This window comes from Odontomachus brunneus, unplaced genomic scaffold (assembly GCF_010583005.1).
Source record: "Odontomachus brunneus isolate Ranch 3 - 2012 unplaced genomic scaffold, Obru_v1 Obru_scaffold_075, whole genome shotgun sequence".
Lineage (NCBI taxonomy): Eukaryota > Metazoa > Arthropoda > Insecta > Hymenoptera > Formicidae > Odontomachus > Odontomachus brunneus.
The window spans coordinates 293192-314575 of NW_022639525.1; the positions used below are offsets into that span (position 1 = coordinate 293192).

General features: G+C 40.4%; 3 protein-coding genes across 10 annotated transcripts in view; 1 reads left to right on the forward strand and 2 right to left on the reverse strand.

Moving 5' to 3' along the window:
- Positions 1 to 303: 303 nt before the first annotated feature.
- Positions 304 to 8994, forward strand: LOC116847196 (RNA-binding protein 1). 8 transcript variants are annotated; one of them, XM_032821936.1, is made up of 7 exons: positions 304 to 444; positions 1158 to 1373; positions 1734 to 1826; positions 2768 to 2815; positions 3052 to 3099; positions 7122 to 7208; positions 7640 to 8994. In XM_032821936.1, exons 2-7 carry the CDS (start codon positions 1165 to 1167, stop codon positions 7641 to 7643), a joined length of 489 nt encoding a protein of 162 aa, XP_032677827.1. In that variant the 5' UTR covers positions 304 to 444; positions 1158 to 1164; the 3' UTR covers positions 7644 to 8994. The 8 variants fall into 8 exon arrangements, 7 of the variants coding, with proteins under 7 accessions (XP_032677827.1, XP_032677829.1, XP_032677826.1 ...); XR_004378695.1 differs by lacking the exons at positions 7122 to 7208; positions 7640 to 8994 and adding an exon at positions 4747 to 5880 and having other exon boundaries at positions 3052 to 3216; XM_032821938.1 differs by lacking the exon at positions 3052 to 3099.
- Positions 8995 to 9212: 218 nt separating this feature from the next.
- LOC116847189 (SET and MYND domain-containing protein 4-like) lies at positions 9213 to 12472 on the reverse strand. Its single transcript, XM_032821921.1, has 7 exons — positions 11938 to 12472; positions 11076 to 11637; positions 10647 to 10969; positions 10367 to 10575; positions 10058 to 10182; positions 9753 to 9962; positions 9213 to 9560 (listed from the first exon to the last, which is right to left on the reverse strand). The coding sequence occupies exons 1-7, from the start codon at positions 12245 to 12247 to the stop codon at positions 9239 to 9241; spliced, it is 2061 nt and encodes a 686-aa protein (XP_032677812.1). The 5' UTR covers positions 12248 to 12472; the 3' UTR covers positions 9213 to 9238.
- Positions 12473 to 12668: 196 nt separating this feature from the next.
- The window catches only part of LOC116847192 (aquaporin AQPAn.G-like), a 44619-nt gene continuing 35903 nt past the window's right edge, over positions 12669 to 21384 (reverse strand). Inside the window, exons 4-5 of the mRNA XM_032821927.1 lie at positions 16421 to 16564; positions 12669 to 13478 (exon numbers count right to left, since the gene is read on the reverse strand). Of these exons, the coding sequence (XP_032677818.1) occupies positions 13080 to 13478; positions 16421 to 16564 (543 nt within the window). The 3' untranslated portion in view covers positions 12669 to 13079. The remainder of the gene's footprint in view (positions 13479 to 16420; positions 16565 to 21384) is intronic.

A 21384-nucleotide genomic window follows, 5' to 3' on the forward strand; every position in this document is an offset into this window, starting at 1 on the left:
CTGTATAGGTATTGTAGGCTAATTGCTACTTCTACGATTTAGCTAATTGTTTTAGTACTATTACTACACTATTACTACTTTACAATGATTAGTAATAAGATAATATATATATTTATAGCTTTATATTAGTGCTCGCTGTTACTCGCTGTTGTTTGCTGTTGCTCGCAGTTGCTCGCTATTGCTCGCTAAAACGTTTCAAGAACGTCTGCCTATGCACGCCAGTTCATATTCATTGGCGCATATCCCCACTCCGCATGACGTCACCCGTTTAGTTCGCCCACATCCGGAGACTATTTCAGAGGACGCCACTAAACACGGGATCCAATTTTTACAAGAGTGAGATTGCACCTCCTGGGTGCCATCTTGTATTCGTACGTACACGTTTGTACTAGCTGTCGTATTCCGGCTGTAGCTCCGGCGGTGTCATTCTCATCTTTTAAAAAGGTAAATACGCATTAAAAGATTATCGTGTAAAGCTGTCTCCCAATTACAGTGAAATTCTCGACTTTCGTCGGGGTGATATGCGACTTTAAAGAGAGAGAAAGCTCGTAACATCAGTTTCATACCAAACCGAGAAATGCTTCGTCGCGTTTCATCAAAATGGCGGGATAACGGCAGAGGGGCTTGTTGGCGTTAACAACGGAGCAAGTCTCGTAAAGATAAGACTTCAAATGATACCGGACTATCGATCGTACGCTTTCTGCGAGATGCCTTACGTAGAAGAAGCAAAAGTGCAAATGATCGGGAAGGAGTAAGCAATGAAAGAAAAAAAAAACAAATAAGACGCCGCGTGTAACATGGCGGATTTCACCGAATAATTGATGAATTGGGCGTGATTACACGGTTTTTGACTGATAGAATGTAAGTCATGCGAAGTCTTGATCTTCTTGGAGAGAGATCGGGGACTGCGCCAAGGGGAGGGATTGCGATTCAGTGACGCATGCTAAGCCGCAGCGCTTATTGATGAGCCTTTCTGTTTATTTTAATTACGTTAATGAGTTCACTGTAATGGCGGTGCGAGTTATCACGCTCAGGGTGATTATTTCTATGATGCGCAATCGCGCACTTATATTATGAAAAACTTATATTATTTCTTCAATATATAACTACTTGTACAAATTGCCAGAGTAATATCATGATATTTTTTTTATGTTCAGCTAGAAGATGTCTCGCTACCGCGAATGGGACTTGTCCTGCAAAGTATATGTAGGCAACCTGGGCAGCAGTGCCAGCAAACATGAGATCGAAAGTGCATTCAGTAAATTTGGTCCACTGAGGAATGTTTGGGTTGCCAGAAATCCACCTGGCTTCGCCTTCGTAGAGTTTGAAGATCCACGAGACGCTGAGGACGCAGTGAGAGGATTAGATGGAACGTAAGTTCAATGTAACTACCTATGTACCTTTCCCTAAAAGGACAGAAGCCATAAACCAGAGTTTGACACATTTTATCCTTTTCGGCCGATTCTCGGGAGCTACGTCTTCTATTTTCCCCTTGCCGCGCAGCGGGCTATGCAAGTGACGGTCGCGGCCAGTCGCGGCTCCAAGCTTCGAGGCACGACCGTCACTTTTTAGGCCCGCCGCGCGGCAAGGGGGAGATAGAAGGCGTAGCTCCTGAGAATCGGTCGAAAAAGGCAAGATGTACCGAGCCCTGTCATAGACAAATAATTTATGATAGAGAGTATCACGTGCTTTAAGATCTGAGTGTATTAAGCATTGTGTTTCCTACATTGCAGACGCTGTTGTGGTACCAGAGTAAGAGTTGAGATGTCCTCAGGCAGAAGCCGGCGTGGTGGTGGTGGCCGTAGACCAGGTCCACGATACTCTAGGTAAGAGTACTCTGTCAGTACGTGAGTACGTGTACTTCAGCGTAAAGAAAACGAAAACGTTAGAATCTGCTACAGGTGCACATCCATTGTCAACGTAGGTATATATGTACATATATACATATGATGGTGGATAGTTCTCTCTTACCAAGCGTAAGAGCGTCATTGATCAGGGAAAAATGAAATGCACGAGACTTTTTTTCTTTTTCTATGCAACTACTTTTTCGTGCGTCGTCGCAAAATTCGATTGACCGCCATTTTCTCTAATGTTTCTACATAGGAGTGCTTACATATACATACGCATTACGTATATAGTTTATATATTTATACACATGTGCACATATTGTGTTTCTATGTGTCTATCTTTTTTCTCTTTTATCACTTTCTTGATCTTCGCCATCTGACTAATCCTTGTCTTCTGCAAATTCGCGACTCTGTTAAGTCAGTTGCATGAGTTATGGTGAAAGTTGCTGGGGATTAGTCAGAGTGCGGCTGAATCAATGCTGCTGCATGTCGAGTCACGAGTAGGGACAGATATCTCACGGAGATACAAATAAATTTTGTTGTGTTGAAGTAGAAGAAATATCAGATGTACATTGAATCTTTCAATATACATACAAATGATAATTAATTGATTTATTAGGAACGAGCATGATTGCAATAATCTCCTCTCCAGTTTTCAAAATCTCTTTTAATCTTTTTACCTCATCACAACGAAATTCAAGATAATGATCTTTCAAGTATCATTTAGCAATTCTCGTGTCTCTCTTTCTCTCTCTGCCTCTTCTTTCTTTTTTTCTCTCTCTCTTTTTCTCTCTAATTTGTCACTTTTTCACGCGTCTCTCATCACTCTTACCATTTTCTACTCTCCTTTCGCATACGCTTTCCGCAGACAATCGTATCTACGTGCGATATATTGTTTTTTTTTTCTGACAAATTTGTAGGTCCGGATCGCACAGTCCTCGTAGGAAATCCCTGGGTCATAATCCAAGGTAAGGCTTTCTCGTTCCTCTTAATCCCGCGTCCATTTCGCTTCTCTCTATCTCTCTCTTTCTTTCTGTGCTATTTTCCCCTTCTTTCTTTCACCTCCCGTTTCTTCCTCGAAGATAACCAGAGTTTTCAGGTACAACTACTAAACTAAATGAAAGTCAAATCTCAATGCGATACGAGGCCATTAGACAAGCACTGGCAGACAAGACGTACATTAGTTTTTCTTGATCTTTTGTAGATCCTGGTCGAGAAGCCCGAGGCGATCATCGTTTAATCGGTACTCGAGGTAATTGATTGATGTTAATCCTCTCCCTCCTCTCTCTTTTTCACGCCACTATTACATCCTCGCTTCACGAGAGTTTTCAGGATCTACGGCCCTGGCTAAGCGAAACCGGTGTAGTAGGTATATACATATATTACGTAATCCGTGAGCTTGCATTTGTATAATATATCACGTATAATATGTACTGCACGCATTATATATATATATATATATATATATATATATATATATACACATATCTATGTATTACGGGAAATACGAATAATAGTCATCTGGAGACGTATAGAGACGTCTGAAGAACGGCGATGGAAACCGCTAGGACCCCCGCGACATTGGTCCTCGTTAAAGGAACAAAGTCAAAATGAGAATGAAATCGAAGTGATGCGAAGGTGATGGGTAAAGTCTACTTTTCATTTTATTTTAAAGATTTCGCCGATTGACTGTTCCATCGCCGTGTTCTCTATGCGGTTGAAATTTACGATTGAACAAGTAAAGGATGTAGTTGATCAAGATCGCGGTTAATTGTGGACACTCGAGCAGCGGTATGAAAAGAGAGAGTAGGGCTTTCGATCGGTATGCGGGTTTTTGGAGGAGGGCAGGACTCTGCGAATGCATTCGCGCGTGATCGGTATACGACGTCGACGACGAGGAGGGTAGAAAGGAAGCGCGGTAACAGGGCGCGTTGAGTCGAGATCTCAGGCAAGCGCGAGGTCAGCGAGTCAAGCGTGAAAAGGAGAACGAGCGCATGCTGTCGTTGTCAATTTCAAAGCGCTTTAAAGTTGAAGGAAACCCTTACAGTTCGGCACTCGAAGTCGCAAGCAACGAGACGTAAGGTCCGCACGTGTGGACTCTTCGTGTGACTCTTCCGTGACTGTCAAGGCCTATCCAGATAAATTTGTATCGTCACATAATGCATATGCATAAAGAAATCAACCAATCATGATCCGTACAGCAAGAGAATGTCTTTTGTATTAGACACACGATTGATCAATTTCCTTGTGCATACGCGTTGTGCGGTTATGCAAGTGTATGTGTGTGTATGTGTGGATAAGCTTTCACGGCTATATTTGTATTATTTCTTTTCGCGCGAATTTTCGATGTTACGAACGAATATTACGGTGATAAGAAACGAACAATCAATCGTGCTTCTGTCACTTCTCATCGTGAACGCACGTCGTGTTAAAGAGGGCGATTGAAAAGCTTAGAATTTTATGTGTATCCGCAAAGTAAATTTTTAGCTCTATTCAATGGCCGATATTGCGCTTGGTGCGTCGCGACGAGACCGATGGTGCACCGAAGCGAAATACATCCATCACATAGATCGGAGTCGATATCAGCACGAGGCACAGAGAGATCCTCTCTTTTTCTATATAAATATATCTTTTTTTTTTTCTTTTTTTTACTTTCGTATTCGCATTCGAGTGGGCAGTCTAGGATAACGAGAATGCAAATCGATCGGGTACGGCGAAAAGCGAGAAGCGCGCGTCTACAATACAATTGTTACATCTCGTTCTCCTCTTATCCGTACGAAAAGAGAAGAGAAAAAGAAACAAAAAAAAAGAAATGAATCGAAAAAGATATTCGCGCGGTTAATAGTGGCCAGGAGCGTGATAACGTTGATGATTATATTGCTAAAACTGACGTTTGCAGATTCTACGTCTCCCCGCTACTACTACTACTGCTACTACTACTACTGCTACTACTACTACTACTTCAGCCGCCGTGAAAAAAGCTAAATGTTAAATCGTCTCGCAATCGTCGTCGCAATCGAAAAGCAAAACTTCGAACAAAAAAATATGCCTGCCTGCCCACTAACTTCCCAACCAACCAAGTCACCATCAGTCACCACCAAGTCACCGGTAGGAAGCCGTCCGTACGTCCGTCACGTCACGTCACGTCACGTCACGTCAAAGTGATGATCGTCCTCAATATAAATGCGTTTTTGTGCGCGTTGCGCGCACAAGACGCACACAGCACACTCAACGGTGAAAATCAACTATTCCGCCGCTCTGCGCTCTCTTCGGACCAGTGATCGAGAAAACTTGTTCTTTCTCGATGTTGTCCTCCCGCCCGTCGTTGCACCACAAAAAGCGAAAAAAAACCGTCTGACCGACCGCCACTCTACTACGAGATTCCTCCCTTCGACCGACCAAACAAACCACCACTATTCTCTTTCACCACTATTCACCACTACCAACCAACCAACCACCAATCAATCAATCAATCAACCAACCAACCAACCACCACCACCACCACCACCATCACTACCACCACCACCACCACCACCACTACCACCACCACCACCACCACCACAGCCGCCGGCTTCGACTCTTCGAGATCAGCTTTAATCCGGGGGACGGCGACGGCGCATACGTCGAGTTTTCGTCGAAAATGAGTTCTCCGCAAAGTCCTCCGTCGCCGTGAAAGAAAAAACCACCAACCCGCTGCCATCTGTATCTGAACGAACCGCGATGCATACATATAATGAGGTCGAGCAAAATAATAATTGTCCACTCAGTAATCGTTCTACTTGGCGCGTCCATTCGGCTGCAAACGACTCTCGACCGTTCGTCCATAGAGACCGACGTTTCTACTATTGCTACCGCTACTACTGCCACTACTACTGCTACTGCTACTCGTCGACCATCACTTAAAATGTGTTAGACGTGTGTGCATTAGCCACGTCGAGACTACTGCGCGCGAGAGACCGCTGAAAAATCTCCTTCAATCGACCTCCGAACGAGAGATCACCACCTACACACCATCCCACCACCACCCAACCAACCACCACTACATGTTCACAATTGTCTGGTATTACACAGATTTTCAAAGATTTTTTATCTCTATTTATCTATCTTTCTCTTTTTTTTGTTGTAATTTCTTTTTCCCTTTTTTTTTTGCTGATTCTTTGTTTTGAATTTGTGTGTCATTCTCTCGGCGAGGAGTGCCACCGATACGGTGAAGATGTTTGTTATGCAGTTTTGTATCAAGGCTGGACAAAGAAAGGAAATTTCGGAATTGTCCATAATAGGATCTTCTTTAGATGATACAATGATTCATCGGATCGAAGAACTCTCGGCTGAGAACACACGTAATAAATAAGTAAATTGATATATCTATAGATATATATATATCAATAGATTGATATATATCTATAGATATAACATTCACTGTTAAAGATTGTTAATTCTTTTTTTTTTTTATTATTATTATTAAAGTTATAATCCTATTTTCTTTGATTAATTTCGCATTTATTATGGTGAGCCGTCATTTTGAATTAATTAATTATTAATCGTATCTAACTAATTTTTATATCACCCTCTAGGCAAATTAGGAGTTAGATAATCCTAATTCTATTGCAGTTGCCTTGCGATGGTTTTTCATATCTGTGTTCTATGGCGTTGCTCCGCTCCGCCTCGTACAGAATTCGGCATTGTTATTTTTACAGAACAAGAAATTTATAATTACTTTTCAGCCGTGATGATAAACAAGCGATTTCTGTAAACAAGTGATTTAAAAAAGCTATTAGCTAGCATAATCAAAGTTGTTTATCGATAATTGTTATTTTAGCAATGCAATTAGAATGGACTTAGAATGATAATTGATCCAAATACAATTTCTTCAAATTATGCAATAAAGAATTACTGATAAAATATATTAAAATGTATTATAACAATTATATTTATATATGTGTATTTATATATATATATATATATATATATATATATATATATATATATAAATTATAGCAACTTTTTTGGCGATTTATTATATAGTCGCTTGTTTCTCGTCACAATTTTAATGTCATTTTATCAAGATGAAAACCATTGATTGATAATTTAAAGTATATCAAGATTCTCAAAAGTGATATCAATAGTTAACATTTTGTTATTTACTCGATAATTTGAATAGTTCGTTATTTACTCGATAATTTGAATAGTTCGCGACGGGGCGGAGATGCGTAACTCTAATAATCTCGCCTTCGTGCTCAAACGAGAGATATCAAAGTGTACTTAATTTTTTAGGTCAAGATCACGCAGTCCTCGCAGGAGATCGCTGACCCGGAGCCGCAGCCGAGATCGTCGCTCACGTTCGGACTCTCGTGACAGACGGTATTAAAATAACAACTAAAAAACAAAAGCTGAAAAAATTATAAAAAAAAGAAAAACAATAAAGGAAAAAAATGCTATTTATTTGCTAAATAAAAAAAAAGAAATATCTATAATATATATAATATGATTAAAGAAAAATATCCATGAAAAATAAAATCCAATGTTCACAAGCGCCTCCAAGGAGACGAAAACTTTTAAAAATTGGCGAGATCGTGGAATAAAAGTTAATCGGATAGACAAAAAGAAAGCTCGCGTGATTGAGCTGGGGAAAAAATTTTTCTAAATTTGATAGTCTCAATTTCGATATTCGTCGCGCAGGGAGCAGCGTCCTCTCGCGATAAGAGCGTCAGAAAGAGCAAAAAGATAAGATAAAATGCACTTAACTAGGCTACGTCCCCTGTTCTAAGTGTATATTCTTTATCTAATTCCAGTTAGGTGCTAAAAGTGTTCGAGAGACAATGGATCGACTTAACAATCGTCCGGAGAGAAGACAAAGAAAAAAAAAGATATAAAGCGAAAGACAATTTTGTATGTACATAATCGTTTAGCCACATGCAATCACGTTACACGCACTTGCACTCGTACATCATGCACGTTTGGCGAATATGCATTGACGTAATCGAATGCTAAAAAGGAAAAAAAGAAATAGAGAAGCAACAGTTATTTCGATTGCAGATCTTGCGTAACTTTGATGTTAGGCTGTATTTGTGTTTCGTAAGTTTTACACTGTAACATGTAACATTACGCATATTATACACGCATATACGATATATGCAAGATACGATCTAACATTTTTTTTTAAGACTTTGAAGCATTCACGTTGCGATCAATTTGCGATACTTTCTTTTTAATGATTTTGAAGAGTAAGAATAAGAGTAAGTGAACTCGGGAAAAGTGTATCATCATCGAGTCACTTCAGTGAACATTTCTACTCTAATATTGAAGAATACATCTGATGTACTTTACCATTGAAGGAAAGGAACGTTCTCTTCGATCGATTGAAATATTCATATAGAATTGTATGAAAGCACCACACAATTTACACAAATTCGGAATCCACTCTAAGATTGAGTGACACTCACTCAAGAGTGATACACTCTTGCGATCTCAAGCAGCATTTTCTCTATCATTCTTAGTGAAAATATTGCCATTTTTCGCTAACTTCGAGTGAGATTTCGCCTCATGGAGTTTAGAGAGTTTCACGCATAATGGTATTATGCATGCTACTATTAAATGTTTTGAAAGATATAGTGGCTACATCCATAATTGAATGGATTAATGTTGTCCGGTGGTGTCTCTCGTAAAAAGAGACTTCACTGTGTCTTTTGAGATTTATCGCGTCTTGGCATATTTTTAGCAAAGACAAAGCTATTAGTGTTATTAGTTGCGTAAAGGAAAAAAACTTTTTTGTTTTAGATATTTACAACATTTACAACATTTGATTGATTGAATTATATAAGTGTACCGGACAACATTAACGCACGATTTTATACGAACGTTCGCAGTTGATTTTGTTCTTACACGTCTTTACATGCATAGATAATTGCGCGCGTCAAATCTATAAATTAATTAATTACGACAGAGAACACACATATGTCTTATGTAAAACAGTAACATGAAATCGTTCACTTTCTCGAGGGAACATTTACTTGCTAAAGTGACAATTATCAGGTGTGTAGTAAAGAGCTGAGTTCAATCAAAACTTTTTCTTTGAATGTGTAATATTATTGATGACTATTTTGTATTAAACTAAGACACGACAAATAAATTGTAAACGATAACTCAACTTAGCCGACGAATCCCTCCTGTATCAGAGTTCGTAAGTACCAATATAAAGCACCGAATAAACGTAGGCGTTCTTTATTGTACGCTCGAGAGAGTGTCACTGTTTCCATTGATTTGATCATGAAACAAAGCAGCATAGAAAATGTGATAAGCAACAAGTAATCTATAAAGAGGGCATTTTAAGATCGATATAATATGGAAATTTAGAAAACTAATTGCTCAGGAGATCTGAGATTTAGCTATAATTAAATAAATGCCTTGTTGCCTAAAGCAAGAACGCAGAGTCTAACTCCTTGCTGGCAAATGTGATAATCTCTGATTGGCAACGCTAACGTCTCATCCAATAGCTTCAAGACCTCCAAGTAGGCTTTCAATGCTTGCTCATTGCAACCTTCCTCCAGATTCGTCGACGCCACTTTGAAGAGTGCGTCCGTGTCCTGCAGAGCTTTTAAGCCCTTCAGAATATTTGTATTCTTACCGCACTTTACACATCCGATCATAAACTCGTTTGCGTCACTCCTGACTGGCAAGACGTTGCCGCAGGACGGTCCAGTCTCGCACTTAAACCTGAAAAAGAGTCCATTTTTATTAAAGGTATCAAGTATCGCTGATTTATTCAATTAATTTTAACACATATATATATATATATATATATATATATATATATATATATATATATTTATTTATTTATTTATATTAATAGTTCGTAATTAATTGAATCATATGTTGAATATGTGTGTAGATAGCGTTGATAAGTACCTGAGTATTGTCGGATCCAATTCCTCCAAAAGCGGCCAATGCCCTGTGCACGCCTCGCAATTGCATTCAAACCAATACTGAACTCTCAATCTTCTTTTTCGCTCAATCTCGGGCGTGGTTGTAAAGATGGGACCGTAATTCTCAGAGATCTCTTCACCAGCGCTGATCGTACGAATGGCACGAATGACCATGGTGGTGCCGATGAAGTATCTGATGATTTTTAGAAAGGACTATTAGCGTTTTCCTTATTCAAAATTTCCTTTAATATAAGCATTTAACAGTCGATTAATTTAGCGATATGTTACCTTACGACACCAGGATTACACGAGTGATTCAACATCGCCACGGTGGGGTAAACGCCACCACCAATGAACATACTCTTAGCCTTGGCGAGCGTCGTTTCTCCTTTCGGTCTTACTAGTTCCGAAATCTGAAGGACGAGCAATATAGCTAATAATTATAAGCGGAACTCTAATTGCAATAAAATAGCAATGCGAAACGAAAATTACAAACTTTTATCTTGGAATAGTATCATTACGGAAAGAAATTATATATAAAGACTTTGGAATTATAAAAATTTATAATAAGGTATTCTATTGTGCTTCTCGCGTTACCTCGTGCGAATTGAATTGCAACAATTGCAAATTGTGCAATAGCAACCCGGCGATAAACAACTCCTCGTCGGATAATCTGCTTGTCGGCGAATCGGCGGTTTTTACACTTTCCGGCAAATAATCGCTGCTTTTCAGCAGCCTGAACAGCCAGGCTGCCATGCAAGCCCTGTGAAAAATGTCTTCAGGCAACCTTTTGTCCTCGTGGGTAACTGTCCAAGTATGTAAGACGTAAGAAGCTTCGGTATTTTATCAGTCTTTGTGTTTGCAATCATACGCTCACCTAAATTGTAAAACGTTATATAGTCGTCTCCTAGATACGGATTCTCCGGGGAGATTTTGAACGCGCTCGCGGCATCCCCGAGACGTCTCTTCAGTTCCATGACTTCCTCGAAGGATCGCTGCGTGATCGCCTTCAAGGCTAGGAAACACGTGACCGAAGCCTTCGAATGCCACAGGACTGGCAACAGCCTGCACTCCCTCAAATGCTTTTGGGCATCTGCGTCTCTGCAACGACGGCTGCAGTACGCAACGCACCTGCAGGTGTGGCAAGCCGCCGGGACCGGCACGAATATCCTCGCGAAACAGAGATGACAATGTGTCAGCCTTGAAAATAGTACGTCGTGTGCTTAGCTATTATTCCTCTTCGCGCCTTTTACGTGTAAAACGACGTATATGAATTGCTCAGAGAATAATGAACAACTATAACAACCTGTTCTCCGCCAACAGAGACGCGCAATGTGGTCGCTCCACGATCACGATTTCGCCGGGTGACAATTCTCTGGTCGCTACGGCGTGTCTTCCCACATCACCGCCATCGTCCCTGATCTCCACCGCTTTACTGCAAGCCGGATACGAAGGATTTCTTCTCTTCTCAGGAATAAACATGCTGTGAATCCTCTCTTCGCCCTTCTGCATACTAGACTTCTGCTTGCCATTCACTCGCAAAACGTTTTTCGTCTTTGCAGTCTCGTTGAGTTGCTTGCCTTTGTCCATCACCGCGAGCATTATCCTGATGTCCGCTTCGAACCTCTGTTTGCGCTCTGAAGACACTTTGGCATCATCCAGTGCTCCGAGGGTTCGCCTAAAGGCCTCGACTGCCTCGTCATGCCTTTTCAAGCCTAGCAGACATCGAGCACGTCGCTCTTCAAGCTTGTAGAAGAGGTCTTTTGGGTAACCGAGACGCGAGGCCTCCTCGATGTCCTCCAATGCATATTTGTGACGCTCTAGATGGTACAACGCGGCCGAGCGGTTCGCCAGGATGATGCTCAATTCTAAAGATCCACAACTACGTTCAGAATCGCTCAGGATAAAAACTAAATGATTTAAAGCTAATGACTAAATAATTTAAAACTAAATGATTTAGCTAAATTGATAATACATAACGCTGCGATAATCGCGGCAGCACGATTTGTCAAAGTGTTAAATTTTGTTCAAGTAAAAAGTATCCCTATTTCTTAAGAACTAGTAAAGATTATCAAGAAAATAATGATAATAGCAACACGAAAAAATTTACATTATACAACCGATATTTTAGGAGGGACATTCTACGCATCTGGTTTTCGCTCATCTACCTGCCGACGGCGCCAAAAGGACTGCATTTGAATAAGTCTCCAAGGCCTTCGTGAATTCGCCCCGACCGAAGAATTTGTTTCCGACGTTCTTTAATCCAGCGGCAGCCTCGCTGTCCTTGATCATCGGTCTCTCCATCACGAGGGATAGTCGATGGGCCTCGGGGTAGCTTAAGACGAAAGCTACCCTCTGGCCATCCGATTCGATAGCGGCGAATTTCTTAAAGTCCTGCTGGGAGATTGCCTTCCGCACCGCCACGAGATTCGAGCGGAAAAATTCGGCGATTTCCGCCTCCGGTTCATTAGCTGACATCTCTCCGATATCAAATCACTTATCACGCCTTTGCGTTGACTAACGAAGACTCATTTCTTCAACAATGTGAGATAAACTATTATTAATTTCACGACACGTTCTCACGTTCGAGCGAAACGTCGTTTGACGGTCGATGACTCGAAATGTACTGGCTGGCGATGCGTCTGGCTCTAGCGAGAACCATGCACGACTATTTCGGAGTGCGCTATTTTGAGGCCGTCGATTTTAGTGTGTAGGTGCGGGAGCATGATAGGAATTCACTGTGATGTGTTCGCCGATGTAGTGAGAGTGGCGATGTAAGTTTTCTACCGGTATCTAAAATTAGCATTAACATCGGTATTACTCAAGGAAACTGACGGAGAAGAGGGACGAGTAAAAAATTCGTACACAGACAAACAAACAGACGCATATGCGCGCACAGTACTGATGACAAAAAATAAGTATATTTGTTAATGCCTTCATTTGTATCATTTGCACGCGAGGTGCACTGTAAGCTACTTATTAAGTTTTAGACTAAATTGCTAGATAATACATTCGATCTCGCTACGAGCTACTTTAGGTACAATATATACAAAACTCAGAGAAAGGCGACGTACAAAATAACGGACGTAAAATTTACACATCACCTCGACTAACATCGATAGAGTTTGATCGACGCGATCGAATTATGACGATCGCGCCGATCATGATAACCAAAGTCTTTCTTTTGTCTGCGTTTCAGAAAAATACTTCTAATTTATAATTTCTTGATTAAGAAGATAGGAAAGAGAGACTCTTCTTCTCGTTTCGTCTTTCGCGTGTGGATTTCATCCCTGCGAGTCATATGTTATCCTCAGAAGTCGTACGAGGCCTCGTCGTCTTCCTTGTTGGACCTCAGACCCATCCTGTAGACGCCACCAGCCGTACAGCCGCCGGCGATCGGACCCACCCAGTAGATCCAGACGTTTCTGAACTGGCCGTCGATCACGGCGGGACCCAGAGTTCTCGCTGGGTTCATGCTGCTGCCCGTGAACGGCACCGCCGCCATGTGGGCCGCCGAGATCGTCAGACCGATCGCCAGCGGGGCCCAGCCTCTCGTGTCGGTGCGCTTCGGGTCTGTGACCGCGTGCACCACCAGCACCAGTAGGAACGTGATAATCGCTTCCATTACGATACCCTGGACGATCGTCACGCCGGGCCCCAGCATTGTAGCGCCTAGGCCGTATGATGTTTGCGCTGCTGGCATTATCAACTGCAAAGAAACACTTCGTGTTAAAAATTCGACGAAGAACTTGACCATTTCGCAGGAGCAAAGGTATTCTTTCAGCTAAGATGAAAGTACCGATACCTAGATACTAATAGCACCAATACCTAACTCTGAATATTCTTATCGTTTTGGTTTTTAAATTTAAGCTTTTAATGTAAAAAAAAATATATATATATACAGGGTTGGCAAAAAGTCCGGAAACGGTCAAATATCTCGAAAAGGATCAACTGTAGCGAAAAATATGTAAGTAGCAAAGTTGTAGGGCTTAATAAAATGTACCTAATGATGGCTAAAAATTTGACTTTGGGTGGAGGACGAAGGTCATACGAAGGTCAAATTGAATTTTTTAAATTGGACCTCCACTTTTGATTACATATTCTTGTAGCTTATTTCAAGGGCTTTCTAAAAACCTATAATAAAGTATTTTTTTATTAGGCATATTTAGAGTTATGAGGCTTGAAAGGATTTTGGTCTTTAACTGTTTCTGTTTCGCAAAAACATATCACTGTCTTCTGGACGGTGGATTTAGAAATAAAATTGCGATCAGGATATGCAGCATTGAATGTGTAGATCAGTTACTTCTTCGTATGATCTAATATGGTCTCCAAATTTTCGATAAAGAAACAGCATTATCTTTTCTTTATCGGTTAACATTTTTAAAAAAGAAATTTGAAATTGTAGTTGGAAAAAGAAAGGGAAAAGACAAAGAGTAAGATGCGAGAGAGCACGACTCGTTTTTAAAATACAAAGATCGAGAAGCGTTATCGTGAAGCGCGGGTATGCGCGAGTTTTGACTGAGTACGTGTGATATTACGTCGTGAATGAATAACCGCGTTCGATGCGAGCGAATGAACAACTAGGCTGGGAGCCTAAAAAACATAAACACAGGAGAAAAACAAGAATAACTTTGTTTTTCGTGTCTCGAGCTAGACGATATGACCGGCTTAGTTGTTCATTCGCTCTCATCGAACGCGGTTATTCATTCACGACGTAATATCACACGTACTCAGTCAAAACTTGCGTATACCCGCGCTTCACGATAACGCTTCTTGATCTTTGTATTTTAAGAACGAGTCGTGCTCTCTCGCATCTTACTCTTTGTCTTTTCCCTTTCTTTTTCCAACTACAATTTCAAATTTCTTTTTTAAAAATGTTAACCGATAAAGAAAAGATAGTGTTGTTTCTTTATCGAAAATTTGGAGACCATATTAGATCATACGAAGAAGTAACTGATCTACACATTCAATGCTGCATATCCTGATCGCAATTTTATTTCTAAATCCACCGTTCAGAAGACAGTGATACGTGTTTACGAAACAGAAACAGTTAAAGACCAAAATCCTTTCAAGCCTCATAACTCTAAATAAAAAAATACTTTATTATAGGTTTTTAGAAAGCCCTTCACACACACACAAATAAGCTACAAGAATATGTAATCAAAAGTGGGGGTCCAATTTAAAAAATTTAATTTGACCTTCGTATGACCTTCGTCCTCCACCCAAAGTCAAATTTTTAGCCATCATTAGGTACATTTTATTAAGCCCTACAACTTTGCTACTTACATATTTTTCGCTACAGTTGATCCTTTTCGAGATATTTGACCACTTCCGGACTTTTTGCCAACCCTGTATATATATAATAATGAGTATATATATACTGCGAACTCGTTCGCGCAACAACGATATAATCCGTTCAGTCGACTAAACGTTTGCTTGAACGAACAAAATTCGTTCAAGCAAAGTCTCATTAACACTACCACTTTTTCTTTCAGTGTGTCTAAAGACCAAGACAATAAGAATGCCCAGAATTAGGTGCTGGTGTTATTAGAGCTCAGGGTCATTAGTATTTTTATCTTGCGTCTCGAACATCGACTCTCCTATGTTTTAACGGTGTTTTTTTTCCTCAGGGTCGCGCAACTGTGAGCAATTGTAAGTCGTGGCGCGAAAATAACACAAATCAGCCTCTCTATCTCGGCAAAACACTAGTCGAAACGACACGTACGGAGTTGCGCGCACGTGCGAGAATGCGCACGATTCGTCCAGCCGACCGCAGCCAGTCCCTCTGATGTAATAGGTGTGCGTGTACACGATCGCGACGGAGCGCCCCGGATCTCGAGGAGAGTAAACCTTGACCTTGCGCAACGGCGATTTAATTGATACGGGCGAACCGCACTTTTGCGAGCCGCACTGCGCGCGATCACCAAAATGACAGGCTATCAACGATCAATTTCACGCTTCGGCCGGACAATCATTACGATTACGTGTAAGCAGCGTAAGCGTTCTTAAATGAATACGTCGTCCATACGAATACACGACACCGACGATCGTCAGACGAGAGCGCGTTTTATCAATTATGCAATACGGCCAACTCTCTGCCAGGTAATTAAAAAAAAAAAGAGAGAAAAGGGACAAGGTTTTCTTCTCGAAGCAACGAGGTTTCTAAATTTAGACGAATTTTCTCGAATTTCACGAAGGATGAATCGGTAATTTCGCACGGAAAAAACGGAGGGTTCTCTAAATATAACATTAAATCAATTAAATTGCAAAAATAATTACATACTAACACCTTAAAAAACAATTTTCAGTAAAAAAAGTTATAACATTTCTAAGGGCCGGTTTTTTAATGATAGTTTAAACTTAGATTTCAACTTAAACTCTGTTTAAACAAAACAAACGCATTATTAGAATAGAGTTTAAACTTGAATCCAAGTTTAAACTGCTATTGAAGAACCGACCCTAAGGAATGTAATTTTGTTTGGTTTGGTCAAAGTAACCAAACTTGTCCGATTACTTTAACCAAACACCCGTAACCAAATCTGATTACCTTTAACTAAAAATATGGTTCGTTCATATCTCACCAGTCTAGTTTTTTTATGTATTCTCAATTCTTATTAAAATTCAGCCAAATTTTTCTTTCCATGTGCATACCTTGAGGACCGCGGAGCCTGCGATGGCGCCGCAACATTGGCACACCATGTAACTAATGGCTTTGAGAAATGTGCAGTTTCCGCTGACCAGCAGACCAAACGACACAGCCGGATTTACGTGACAGCCGGAGATCGGACCCAAAGCCTGCAATTTGAGAATCATGTTATTAACGTTAGAGAAACGAATCTTCTCTAGTAGCACAGTTTATTAGAACAATATTGGCTACAAGTTTAGTCTCAATATTATCCTAGCATTATCCTAGCAAAGTAGACGCCTTGAATTTTATAGTCCATTGCATTTATATAGAATTCCGAATATTGGCAATTCATTTGTTATTAATATTGACTACATATTGGATTGTATTGACCCAATGTACCCACAATGTATGCCAATATTGGTACAATTATGTTGTGCAATATTGGCAATTTATTCACATTTTATTTACAAGCAATATTGGGCTATATAGTGACTATATTGGTGACAATGTATGCCAATGTAACCAATGTTAGGCCAATGCAACGTCACTGAAGTGTGTTACTGTAAGGTGGCTAGTTTTCCCAGCCCTGAATCGGGAGACTTTATAAATGTGTGAAGCGAGGGGAAGGGATAAAAAGATCCGAAAATTATTTGACAATCATTGAAAATGACGATAAATCGGTATTCCGAATAGCATTCGAAACAATTCGGGACAAAGGGTGAAAAATCGGGACTGTCCCGAAAAAATCGGGACGTCTGGTCACCTTAGTTACTGGGGTTTATACACTGAGGGAAAAATTACCTTAAAATCAACAAATATTTCTTTGATGCGTGCCATTAACATATTTATTTAAATCTAAATTCTCTTTATTTAAACCAAATATTGTTTACTTAAATCAAGTAAACAATATTTGATTTAAATAAAGAGAATTTAGATTTAAGTAAATATGTTAATGACATCCATAAAAAAAAAATATTTGTTGATTTTAAGATAATTTTTCCCTCAGTTTTCCACATTCGCGGATTATTACCTCGTAATTTGCGATCATGTCACGCCGCGTTATCATCGTATCTCACATTAGAAGCGATCTCGATCGCCGCGGGAGCTCCGCGCTTTCCTATTCGTGAGAAAATTTCTAAACTCTCTTTCGCAATCGCGCGGTGCCCATGTCGCGCGTTCTGGTCAGACGAAGCGGACGTCGCGAATTTATCTCGAACAAATTTCCTAACGAGCAGACGACGCGGGCCTTTTGATAATCTCGTCGGCAGTGCGTAAACGCCTGCTTGTAATTCCCCTTGCGTACCCGCTGTGTAATTACGCAGATCGCACGAACGATTTGAGGGACCATCTCGCGAGCACGTTCGACTCTCCTTGTCGGATAAGCGGATGAACAGTTCGTTTACCGTAGAAACGCCCCTGAGAGGAACTCACGCGCGTATGTCAAGTTACGTAATATGTGCGTGCGCGCGGCGCGAGTTACATGAAATTCAAGTTGTTTATTTGTGAATTGGTTTATCATTAATCGATAATTTATTCCATTTACATATGTTAAAGAGTTCCTCCCGTTAGGACGAAGAGTTTTAATTAGCATCTAAATATGCATGGAAAAAGAAAGTTTAATTGGATTAACCAAATATGAGCGAATCAGAATTCCAGTTGAAGTTATCAGAATCCAGTTCGAGACAACAAGATTTCTGGCTAACCAGAACTTGCAACCGTTTCAAGTTGGACAGTTCTTAAGTAGAAGTCTGGTTAACTTGAGCAGAATTCTGGTAACTTCGACCCGGAATTTCTGATTCGTTCGTATCTCACCAGATATTTTATTAACTCTTATTGTGCACACTTCAATAGACACATAATAGGCATATTGGGGTCTTTCGCAACCCCAGCTACAAAAATGTTTGCTGCAATAAAATTATTCGTTTATTTTATTTGAAAAAATTCAAAGATATGTTTCAAATATCTTTTTATATGATGAAATAATTTTTCTAGACGAAATTTGATTTTAAATGAAGAAAAAAAATTGGAAAATCTAAAAAACGCGAAAAATGACTTGACTTGCTCCAAACATCATTACTGACATAATTTTTGATATTTCAAGGTAAAATTTTAAGAAATTACTCTCAAGATATATCTCTTTAAGAAAAAAATTAGTACAATAGCAGGATTTTCAAAAAAGGTATTTATTTTGAATATCGAAATTAAGATTTTTGTGAAAAAAGTAAACAGTTTTTCCAAACTATATAGGTTTATTTTATTTTATAGATTTACTTTATTTTATTTATTTTTTCTGGGGTCTATTTGATCCCACAGTGCACAATAAGGGTTAATTCAGACGATTTTTTTCCCGTGTAGCACTACGGGTATAATCGAGAAAAAAATGTTGATACAAACAAAATAATAATTTAGACCCGTATTAATAGTCATTACTTGAAACTCGTCTCTCAAGTGAGATACTCAAATTTCAATTTATGGCGAATTCGATTGGAAGCACTAGTGCGCACCAGTGCATACTAAGGTCGTTTCATAGTCTGTTTTTATATTTAACCCTTTTAGTGTCGACCGGAAAAAATGTACCTAAGCGTAAAATACCGGACCAAATTAGTTTGATAGGGCTTAAAAAAAATTTCTGAGGAGAAATTCAACCATTTGTAACGTCTTATAAAATTAGTCCGGCAGCATCGTATGCGCAACGATATATCGTCGTTGGCACTTTTCGCAAGTGCTGCTAACAACGATATATCGTTATTCGGCACTATAAGAGTTAAGATTGTCTTAAATTCGCTTCCGAATGCTCCGTAATTAGTGTAACAATTTATATAGCATCCGAAGAGAAATATAAAACGATTTTAAATGTAAGATAAAACTCTATAAACACAGATGAAAACAGACTATGAATTAGCCTTAGTGTGCACTGATGCTTCCAATCGAATTCGCTACTAGAGTTAGATGAGAGTTTTTCAATTGAATCGCAACTACAGATACGTCAGAGAAACAAAGCAAGATAGGCGTTCTCTCTTCTCAAGTCCGCAAGAATAGAGCCTTCTTCTCGATCGTCCGGATTGATTCGGTATGCGGGGCATCGCAGACTCGGCGGCGTCGTCCGTATCGTCTAGGTCCGTCGACTCAGAGGTCCCGATCGGGCCCCGATGGACACACGACGGGCCCGGCGCGGCCCAGTTCTCATGCACGCCGGCAAGGTCTCGGCTCGCCGCGGGCGATCGGCACACATATGCGCCGACCAGGATTACGCAAGCGACTTCTCTCTTTTCTCTACTCCCTTTATATCCTCTCTTTCTCGATTCTCATCCCTCGCCGTCTCGCAAATCCGACTCGCAATCCCGTCCGCGGCGATTAGCGATATTTTCGCGCGATTCCGACCTAATTCCGCGGACACTCGGACGGATCTCCCGCAAATTATTCCTTTTGGACGAGATCCGCGCGAAACGCGCGTATGACTACCGCGAGTGACCCTTTCGAATGATCATTTCAGACAAACCTGGAACCTCGAGATTAAGGCAAAAGTGCCAATGCCTGGACACTCATAGCACTGTCTAAGGGCCGTGGCACATAGAAAAACTAAGTCTTAAGCAGTAAGCAAATTGACCAATCATAATCGTTGATTCTTAGTTCCGTAAGAAAAATCAGCGACTGTGATTGGTCAATTTGCTTACTGCTTACGTTTTTCTGTATGCCATGACTCTAACTCTTCTCATTGCTTTAGTCTTTAAGCAGGAATATATCTAAATTTTCAATATAGAATGTATAAAGGGCGTCTGACGATAACATAGAAAATTACGTAGTAGTGTTTCCTCTACCATTTTTGGCAGAGGAACTTTTGTTCAGTTTGACCTAATCTAAATTAATTGAAGAAGTCTGGCGAATGACCATATGAGTGATTATTCGCCAATCTTCTTCAATTAATAATTTAAAATGTTACGTGGTTGTCAGTAGAACGGTAGGGGACTTTTCTGTTCAGTTTATCTTAATCTACACGAGAGTTTTACATGTAATCATTGGACACACCTTGTAAATATATGTTGAATATATACTCGTATGTTCTACGTTGAAAGTTCGTGCTAAAAGACACTAAAAATCCCCATGATAACGGGGGTGAGAGATCCACCGGGTGAGATCGACAGACGAGCGACGGATGTTCTGGGTTCAGCGGGATCAACGACGGTAATCTCGCGATTGACCGGCTGTCCAGACGAAACCAAGACTCCACGCGACTGTGCACCTGGGCTCTTTAATTGACACGTGCTCGCGACACGTCGACGGGCCGGTTCGAACGTATAAAAGCGCGCGCCTCGAGAGAGATGAGTTATGCCACTTTCCGCGACTCATCGGCCTTGCCTTGGCGCAATCTCTCGTTCTGAGAAAAGCAATAAACGGGCTCGCGCGAGAACCACGCCGTGCGAAATACGTATTTTGGCAGAGAGCCCCCGAAAGCCGCCGGTCCTATCTCACGGCGATCGCGCGAAGGCTCGTATTTTCATTCGAACGCGACGGACCCTGCGGATAAGAACCCGCGTGGGTCTCACACGTGCTGATCTTGCTTTCCCTCCTTGTTTCCTTCCTCAAGGAGACTAAGCGAGACGTACAAGGTAAAGGTACAAATGCCTGGACACCAGTAAACATTGGTAACCCGACTCTGGACATTCTTAGTGTTTTGGTCTTTAACCACGAACATTTAAACTTTCAACGTAGAACATATGATATATATTCAATATATATTTACAAGATGTGCTCAATGAAAACTCTCGTGTAGATTAAGTCAAACTGAACAGAAAAGTCCCCTACCGTTCTGCTAACAACCGCGTAAAATTTTGAGTTATTAATTAAAGAAAATTGGCGAATAATCACGCACATGATTTACCAGGCTTCTTCAATTGATTTAGATTAGGTTAAACAAAAAGTTCCTCTGCTAAAAAAGGTAAAGGTAAAGGTTTTGTTCAGTTTAACCTAATCTATACAAGTTTTCTAT